General features: G+C 64.3%; 1 protein-coding gene across 1 annotated transcript; it reads left to right on the top strand.

The window, feature by feature from the left end:
* Positions 1-1136: 1136 nt before the first annotated feature.
* TOR4A (torsin family 4 member A) lies at positions 1137-3416 on the top strand. The gene is made up of 2 exons (XM_080669046.1): positions 1137-1318; positions 2047-3416. The coding sequence occupies exon 2, from the start codon at positions 2084-2086 to the stop codon at positions 3341-3343; it is 1260 nt and encodes a 419-aa protein (XP_080525172.1). The 5' UTR covers positions 1137-1318; positions 2047-2083; the 3' UTR covers positions 3344-3416.
* The last annotated feature ends 5976 nt before the right edge of the window (positions 3417-9392 follow it).

Genomic DNA, 9392 nt, shown 5'->3' with positions numbered 1-9392 from the left:
GGGTCAGGAGGAGCTTGCCACGTGTGGCTTAAGATGGAAGAAACACATATTTAGCCCGGCCGGTGTGGCTCAGTGGTTGAGCATCAATCTATGAACCAGGAGGTCACAGTTCGATTCCTGGTCAGGGCGCATGCCTGGGTTGCGGGCTCGATCCTCAGTAGGGGGCAAGCAGGAGGCAGCCAGCCGATCAGTGACTGTCATCACATGTTTCTCGCTCCCTCTCCCTTCCTCTCTGCAATGAAAAAAACACTAAATACATGTTTGTACGCTGATGGAGGGACCCAGTGGGAGAAGTGGCCAGCTATGTCAGAGTGGCCAAGCGGGTGGGGCCGGGGCGCAGGCAGGCCTGTGGGAGCCGGAAGCTCTCTGGGGAGGCAGCTCTGGAGGGGCAGGCTCTCAGGCTCCCTCCGGCTGCTTCCATCTCTGGGAATCGGAATCTGAGCCAGGACCTGGACGGGGAGGTGGGCCCAGGAGAGGGAGGGAGGGAACCCAGCTATGGGAGGTGTCGGTGAGCAGACTGGACCCCTGGGTGCCCTGAGGCTCAAGGTCAGGATGGACAAACATCAATGAAGCTGGGCTCCTCCAGCCCAGATGAAGGAATGGAAGGCCCCATCCTATGGGTGGGTGGGTGGCACTGGGACCCCGAGGTGGATGGTGGGACTGGGGTGCTAGTGCAGGGAGCAGCCAGCTGAGCAGGTCAGCACCTTAAGAGGCGGAGAGGGCAGTGACCTGAGCAGAGAGGGAGGGAGACAAGGAAATGAGCCCTACTCTGGGGACCCCAGATTGGGGTCAGGGAAGGGGAAGGAAGGGGTGGGGGGAGAATAGGGAGGGATGTGTGCATGCCCCTCCCCCCACAGGGGGCCGGGTGAGGGTCAGATGCCAGAGGAGATGTCCCTGGGGGTGCTCCGTGTCTGTGGAGGCAGATGGAGGTGCAAGGGCCCACGGGGTCCCAGTGGAGGCCATGCCCAGGGCCCTCAGGGCTAAGGGGAGTTGTGATCCACTGGTCAGGGGACCAGGACGAGCCAGCCAGGCCTCCCCGCCTGGCGCCTCCGTCCAGCCCAAGTCCCGCCCTGGACACACCCCTGACTCACTTCCTTTGCGTAGAAGCGGAAACTTTCCCCGGCTTCCTCCGCGCTGGACACTCCCTGGGGACCCGCAGGTGCCACTGCCCTCCGGCCTGAGCTGGCCCCAGGCCCCTGACCCGACTCCAGGGAAGCCGGCCCTTCCTGCTTCCTGAGTCGCAGCCTGTGTCTGGCGCAGGCAGGGGCTGCCCTGGGGGGCTGGGGTCCAGCAGGAGCCTAGCCTGACGCAGCTGCAGGTATGAGGTGGTTTGGGGGGCAGGCGTTTGCACCCGCATCTCTCCAGCTACCTCCTCAGGGACTCTTCCCTTTCCTCCTGCTCCTGTCTTTCTGTCCATCTCCACCGTCTCTGGGGGCTCCCGGCTGCTCCTCCATCAGTGTTCAACGGAGGGGTGTTGGGAGGATGTTGGAGGGTGGGGGGCTGGGAGGCCGGGCTCAGCCTGGGAACAGGGCTGGGGCCCATTCTCCGAAAGCAGAAGTTCTGGCCAGACCCACCCTCCCCCCAAGTGTGTGGGGCGTCCCAGCTCCAGGGGCTGCTGGGCCAGTGCTTCCAGTGGCTCCTCTTCGTACTCAGAGGGCCCTCGGCGCCTGGCAGTCGGAGCGGCGGGTGGGGGCGGAGTCGGGCCATGACCCATCTTCACCCCTAATCGGCGGCGCCTGGCCGGCCCGGACTCCTCCTCCAGGAAGCCGGGGGGCTGCCGGATAAGCTGCCCGTAGTGGCGTCCCCTCCCCCACCCCCAGCCACTTCCTCTGGGCCCGCGGCTGTTTACGGGAGGACGCAAGGGATTTGAATGGGGCCCCGCGGGGAGCTGCTTCCTGGTGCAAAGGGGCGACCCTCCGGCCCAGCAGGCCCGGGCTGTGGGGCAGCCCCGGCCGCAGCCGGGCCGCCCATGGGGTGAGCTCTCTAGGGGAAAGGGTCCGGGTCTCCGGGCGGAAGTCTGGAGACCCTCCTGTCTTCCCGTTGCAGGGAGGGCGACCTGCATGCGGAGCGCCGCCCCCGCACCATGGACCGCGGCCAGCCCAGCGCGGAGCCCGTGGTCTCGGAGCCCATGGTCTCGGAGCCCGTGGCCGCGGCTCCCCGCGCCCCCGGCCCGAGCGTGATGGCGCCGCTGCGAGCCGTGGTCCGCCTGCGCCGCCGCGTGTGCCTCCTGCGCAAGCGGCGCCCGCTGACGCCCGGCGCGGGGCTGGACTCGGGGGCCCCGGCGCCTCGCGCGCACGCGGACCAGCCGCAGTTCTTCACCTTCGACGGCCCCGCGGAGCTGGCCTCGAGGACGCCGCGCAAGAAGCGACGGCGCAGCCGCGTGGTGCTCTACCCCGACAACGCGCGCAGGTCCCGGCCGCGCGCCGAGCACCACAGCCGCGCGCAGAGCTGCCTGCTGCTGCTCGTGGCCATCGTGGGCTTCCAGGTGCTCAACGCCATCGAGAACCTGGACGACAACGCGCTGCGCTACGACCTGGACGGGCTGGAGAAGGCGCTGCAGCGCGCTGTGTTCGGCCAGCCGGCGGCCGTGGGGCGCCTCGTGGCGCTGCTGCGGGACTACCTGTCCACGCACGTGCACAGCCGCCCGCTGCTCCTGGCGCTGCACGGGCCCAGCGGCGTGGGCAAGAGCCACGTGGGCCGCCTGCTGGCGCGCCACTTCCGCGCGGTGCTGGAGGACAGCGCGCTGGTGGTGCAGTACCACGTGCGGCACCACTGCCCCTCGGCGCGCGCCCCGCAGGACTGCCGCGAGGAGCTGGCGCGCCACGTGGCCGACGTGGTGGCGCGGGCCGAGGCGGAGGAGAAGACGCCGCTCCTGGTGCTGGACGAGGTGGAGCTGATGCCGCCGGCGCTGCTGGACGAGCTGCACGGCCTCCTGCAGCCGCAGCGCCCGCACCGCTTCCACAACGCCGTCTACGTGCTGCTCAGCAGCGCGGGCGGCGCGGAGGTGACGCGCTTCGTGCTGCAGAACGCGTCCCGCACGCCGGCCCCACACGCAGACCGCGCGCATCGGGCCCGCGCCGAGGAGGAGCTGCGCGCCGGCCTGAAGGCGCTCCTGGTGCGCGGGCATCCGCTGTGGCAGGCAGCGGCCGTGGTGCCCTTCCTGCTGCTGGACAAGCAGGACGTGGTCAACTGTTTCCGGGACGAGATGGCCGGGGAGGGCTTCTTCCCCGAGCAGGCCCGCGCCGAGCTCCTGGCCGCGCAGCTCAGCTACTACCGCGTGGCCGGCCGTGAGTTTGCCGTCACCGGCTGCAAGCAGGTGGTGGCCCGGGTGAACCTCCTGTAGCGCAGGCGCCCGACGCAGCGGACACTGGCGGGAACGCCCGAGGCCCCTAATAAATCCAACTTCCCAGACCTCCCGTCTGCCCCCCTCCGGGTTCTTGATTCGGCCACATTCCTCTGCGCCCACTATGTGCCCACGTCACAGGCACCGGGAGATGGGCGCCGTGTCCCCATGACCCGGGGCAGATGGTCTCAGGGTGAGCGGCTCCCGGCCTCACACAGCAGGTTGGCTGCCTGTAGAGCTGTGTGTGACCCTGGCCCCGGGTGCTGTGGCAGCCACTCCCTCCACGCACACGCCTGCCCACTCCGGGGACCCCTGGTCTGGAGCCCTCTCTGGCCTCGGGTATCCTGGGGGAAGCCTGGATGTCAGCCCGGCCCAGGAGGCAGGCCCCTGGGGTGCGTGTCCACGCAGTGAGCTGCTCCAGTGGAATGGCCCGGAGGCTGGAGAAGGGGGGCGCTCTCAGGGTGACAGGCAGGAGGTGGCCTAAGCGGGGGACCTGACCCCCGGGTTCCCTGTCCGCCACCAACCTGCTCCAGAGCCCTGACTGGGGGAGGCCTCTGAGTACGCAGAGCCCTGGTCCCCCGCCCCAGGCCCGGGGGAGCCCACCCAGCGGGCAGGGGGACCCCCCCCCCCAGTCACCCAGCAGCACCCCCGCCCGCCCCCCTTGCTGCTCTGCGGGCGCTTCCCGCAGCCCCAGGGCGGCTCATTGCTGCCGCCTGGTGGCCGCACTGGGCTGCAGGGGCGGGTCCCGCATCTCCCCGCCGCCCTGATGGCGTGCACCGCCCACCGGAGAGGGACCCCTGGCCTCCCGGGAAGACAGGTGCATAGAGGACACGCATGACATCAGCTGGGGGGGGGGCGGGGAAGGAGGGAGCCGTCGAGGTGGGGGCGCCGCCAGGAGAAGCGGGAGGTGCTCGGTTCTCCAGCAGGTGCCAAGGGTGCCTGGAGAGAGGTGGTGCGCCCTGTCACCTCTGACCTCAGCCCGACCCCCACCCTTGGTGTCCCTCCAGCCACTCGCGGGCCGGCTCCCTCCTCTCCGCCCATCAGCGGACCTGGGCCGAGGTGTGGCCGAGGGGAGGGGAGGGGATTAGGTCCGGGCGCCCAGCGCAGAGGAGAGCCGCGGGCGGGGGCGGGGGCGAGGGGCACGCAGCCCCCGAGCTCAGGGAAGGAACGGGGTGAGCTGCTCCCTCCGGCGAGGGCTGGGGGGCTGGGGAGTGGCCAGGTCTGGGAGCCCCAGGACTGTGTCAGCCTCAGCTCTGTCCACCCCAAACCCACTGGCTGGGCCGCTGGGGGAAGAGTCCAGCCTCTGAGGCCAAACCCGGACACGGAGCCGACCTGTCCAGCCCCTGCCGCCGGGTCGCGTTGCTGGGGGGGTTCGCGCATGCGCGCGTGACTTTATGTTGGGCCTTTCAGTCCTACTTTTCCTGTGCTTTTTTTTCTTATTTCTTGCTTTTTGCGGGGCGGTGGTCCCCCCAAAGCGGTGTTTCCCTTTGCTCCTTAGCGGCTGGGCAGTTACACCCGGAGCTCCTGCAGCTCCCCGCCCGCCCTCCCCTGCAGGTCACGCACCCTGGGGCCTCCTTGTCCATAGACGACCCCGCGTCTCTCGGGGGCCGTTTGGCTCTGGGTTTTCCTTGGAACTGGGTTTGTCACCCTCTTTGGGAAAGTGTTCGGGGTCACTGCACCCGCCATGCCTACAGATGGACCGGGGACCCATCTGGCTGAGGCCGATGGCATGGATGGAGCCGGGGCATTCCCTGCAGACCAGCCTGCGCGCTCCTTGACGGTTATTCCCGGGTCCATGGGGTTTGGGTTGGTGTGAAGGGCGACGGTGAAGGTTTGACACGCAGAGCAAAGAGTTCAACGCAAACTATGTTCAGATTTTACCGCAGAGCAAGCGCACGTGCGCACCCTCCACTTAAGAAACAAGACGCCCTCCTCCCCCCGGTCCCCCCCTCCGTCCTCTGCTCACTGGCCCCCCCCCAACCCCCAGCCAACAGCTCCCCAACTTTCAAGATAATGACCTTGTTTTCTTCGCACTCTAACCACCCGGCTGTCTAACCCTAACCACTCTGGTTTCATTTCTTTTTTCTTTTTAAATATATTTTATTGATTTTTTACAGAGAGGAAGGGAGAGGGAGAGAGAGTTAGAACCATTGATGAGAAACATCCATCAGCTGCCTCCTGCACACCTCCCACCGGGGATGTGCCCGCAACCAAGGTACATGCCCTTGACCGGAATCGAACCCGGGACCCTTCCGTCTGCAGGCCGACGCTCTATCCACTGAGCCACACCAGCCAGGGCTGAGTTTATTCTTTGATGGAGCTGAGTTCTGACTTCTGCCGGAGCCGCTGCGCCCGTGCGAGGCTCTTATCATCGGCCTCAGACGGTTTATTTTCTTCTAAATAATTTTTTCTTTTCTATGTACTTTTATTATTATTATTATTATTATTATTATTATTATTGATTTCAGAGAGGGAGAGAGAGAAACATGAGTGATGAGAATCATCGATGGGCTGCCTCCCACTGGGGATCAAGCCCACAACCCGGGCATGTGCCCCGACCGGGAATGGAACCCTGACCTCCTGGTTCATAGGTCGATGCTCAACCCCTGAGCCGCACGGCCGGGCCACCTCCGCCGGTCTGTAAGGAGCACGCTGGCTGTGACCCCCTGTGGGGGGCCTGTGTGTGAAGGGGCTGACAGACCGGTCCTTTCTCTCAAAAGACCAGGACGGAGTGGGAAGCCGGGTCCTCTCGGCTGGAGCGTCGTCCGTACACCAAGAGGGTGGCGTGTTCAAACCCTGGTCAGGGCACGCAGCGAGGTGGTGGGTTCAATCCCTGGTCGGGGCACATACCAGAGGCAACCACCCATGTTTCTCACGATGATGTTTCTCAAGAGAAGCAGCTTGCCCTAACCGGTGTGGCCCAGTGGATAGAGCGTCGGCCTGCGGACGGAAGGGTCCCAGGTTCGATTCCGGTCAAGGGCATGTACCTTGGTTGCGGGCACATCCCCAGTGGGAGGTGTGCAGGAGGCAGCTGATGGATGTTTCTCTCTCATCGATGTTTCTAACTCTGTATCCCTCTCCCTTCCTCACTGTAAAAAATCAATAAAATATATTAAAAAAAAAAAAGAGAGAGAGAGAGAGAGAGAAGCAGCTAAAATTCTTACTTTCCCGTCTGCAGCGGACTCGGCAGCACCCTCCCACCTCCTGTTCAGATTCCAACAGGACTCGGAGCCCCTTCCAGACGTGCTGTCTCCTCGGAGGCCGCCAGGGTCCGCACCCACCGCCGAGGTCACCCGACGCGGGCACGGGGGGGCCCAGCACCTGTTCCGGTAACGCGGCTTCCCCGGTGACACGGCAACACCTCCCGGACACCCTGTTCCTGGCCCGCGCCCCTGGCCTCGTCCCAGCTGGACGGGAGTCTTTCTTGGAACTGACTCACGCGCCTTCTGCAGGTCCCGGCCCGCGACACGGATGCCGGTGCCTTCCCGTGGGAAGGAAATGAGTCACCGGGACACGGCCGCGGTTTCATGAGGGCCCTCCGATTCTCACGCGTCCTGGGCTGGAGCGGGAGCACAGAGCCTCCCGGAGACGGAGGAGACGGAGACGTCGGCCTGGCTGCCTCCGCCCGGGGCGAGGTGGCCACTCGCAAAGCTCTTCGCCTCTGCGGGGCCTGGGGTTCCCGGGAGAGGGGCAGCTTGCCCAAACCTGGGTTCCATATTTCGGCGTCGGATGTCAGAACCAGGCTGGCCCTGGACCACGGGCCCCCCCCGGCATCCTGAGCATCGCCAGGGCCCAGGCTGGCGTCCGTGGAGAGGCTTTAGGGGCGCTCGGCTGTTGCTGACATTGGCTCCCCGACCTCTCGTGTTTACCAAAGGGTGCCGGTCCCGCCCCAGTTCCGCTGGGAGGACGGACGGACGGCGCGGCCGGTCGGGTGCCCACGGGAAGCAGCCAATCGACGTCTCTCTCTCTCTCCCCGTCTCTCTCTCGAATCAGTAAAGGCGTGTCTTCGGGAGAGGATTGGAAAAAGGTCCCAGCGCTTTCCACGCTTGACCCGGTGCCAAGGAAAGCAGTGCCATAGCCACCCTCTGCGGGGAGCGTCACCTTCCCCAGGGAGTGCCCCTCGGGGGCCAGCGCGGCCACGGCCCTGCCCTGGTCCAGGGGATGTTGATCGCGCTGGTAACTTAGCAACGCCATCCAGAGAGGCAGGGAAGGGAAACGGGAGACCCCGCAGTGGCCGGTTTGATTCAAGAAGCTCCGGTTCAGCCTAGTAACCCTGCTGCCGGACGGAGGCCCCGCTCCTGATACCGGACAGGCACCGAGCCCTCGAGCCCCGCGGGAGACGGCAGAGTCGGCCGGCCGTTGGGGGAGATGGTGACGGGGCTGGGAGCGCACTGTCCACCACCATGCTGAGTGCAGCCCCGGGGCCTGGGTGTGTCTGACGGCCTCGCGACCTTGGGCGGGTGGGTGGCGGGTTTCCTGGGTAGAAGCGTCCCATCGCGGTCTGTGGCGCGTCCTGCCGACTGAACGTCCCCCTGCAGACCGCTGCAGCCCCGACACAGCCGGCCATCTGTCGGAGGAGGTGATCCCGCCGGGGGCTTCTCGCCAAGGCCCCGCGGACCCGGGACCCAGCTTTCCGCGCAGGCCCTGCAACACGTCTGTGCTGTTTGGCTGGTTTTATTTTACTTTTAAAATATTTTTACTGACCTCAGAGAGGAAGGGGGAGAGAGAGGGAGAGAGAGAGAAACGTCAATGATGTGAGAATCATCGGCCGGCTGCCTCCTGCACGCCCCGCTCAGCCACCGAGCCACGCCGGCCGCTGTCCGGCACGAGGCCGCACCCCCGAGCTGCGATTCTTTCTGGTTTTGGAACAAACCCGTTTGCTTCCGGTCAAGGGCATCGCATCTTCTGTGAGAAGCACGCTGCCCGGGGCCGCGAGCTGCTCTCTGTGTCCCCATGAGTGAGTGGCGTTGCGCATTGACGTCCAGGTCCCTGACCACCTTGAATTCAGTTCGCGAAGGGATGCGTCGTGGGGATGTTGGCGACGGACCGTTTGTGGGAGAGCTGCTTTGCCACGTGCACTTGCTGAGGTCGGTCAGCCGTGCGTGCGGGAGGGAGGCTGGTCCGCAGTCTGGCGTCTCTCGCGGATCCACGCGGCCAAGCGTCGTCGTTGGTCAGTTTTGGTCTTGATTACTGCGGTAAGTCTTGAAGTCTTTGAATTCCTCTCACTTCGTGCTTTATTTTCAAGACATTTTTTTTTTTTTTTTGTCATTTGTCTTTCCAAATGAACATTTAAAACCATCTTGTCGCCCTAACTGGTTTGGCTCAGTGGATAGAGCGTCGGCCTGCGGACTCAAAGGTCCCGGGTTCGATTCCGGTCAAGGGCATGTACCTTGGTTGCGGGCACATCCCCAGTGGGAGGTGTGCAGGAGGCAGCTGATCGGTGTTTCTCTCTCATTGATGTTTCTGGCTCTCTATTCTTCTCCCTTCCTCTCTGTGAGAAAAATCAATAAAATATATTTAAAAACAAAACAAAAAGACAACAACCATCTTGTCGCCCAGCCAGGCCAGTGTGACTCCGTGGCCGAGCGTCGACCTCTGAACCAGGAGGTGGCGGTTCGATTCCTGGTCAGGGCACACGCAGTGTGGGGAGTGATTCTCTCTCATCATTGATGTTTTGCTCTCTCTCCCTCTCTCTTCCTCTCCAAAGTCAATACGAATATTTTTTTAAAAAAAGAACTTTTACTGAGAACAATAATTCTGTTGACAGAGAAACTACCGATGAAACTCCTCTTCCCCCTCCTCCTCTTCCTCCCCCTCCTCCTCCTCCTCCTCCTCCTCCTCCTCCTCCTCCTCCATCTTCTCCTCCTCCTCCTCCTCCCCCTCCTCCTCCTCCTCCTCCTCCTCCTCCTCCTCCTCCTCCTCCTCCTCCATCTTCTCCTCCTCCTCCTCCTCCCCCTCCTCCGCCTCCCCCTCCTCCTCCTCCTCCTCCTCCCTTCTTCTTTTAATGAGCCATAATCCCAGGAACTTGTTAACCTTTTTTTTTTTTTTT

The sequence above is a fragment of the Plecotus auritus genome (assembly GCF_963455305.1).
Source record: "Plecotus auritus genome assembly, chromosome: 5".
NCBI lineage: Eukaryota > Metazoa > Chordata > Mammalia > Chiroptera > Vespertilionidae > Plecotus > Plecotus auritus.
Note: the sequence above shows the minus strand (reverse complement) of the source record. Positions and strands in the feature narration are given on the sequence as shown.

What these genes read in the sequence shown, in the direction of transcription:
- TOR4A (XM_080669046.1), top strand. Translation starts at nt 2,084, where the DNA reads ATGGACCGCGGCCAGCCCAGCGCGGAGCCCGTGGTCTCGGAGCCCATG.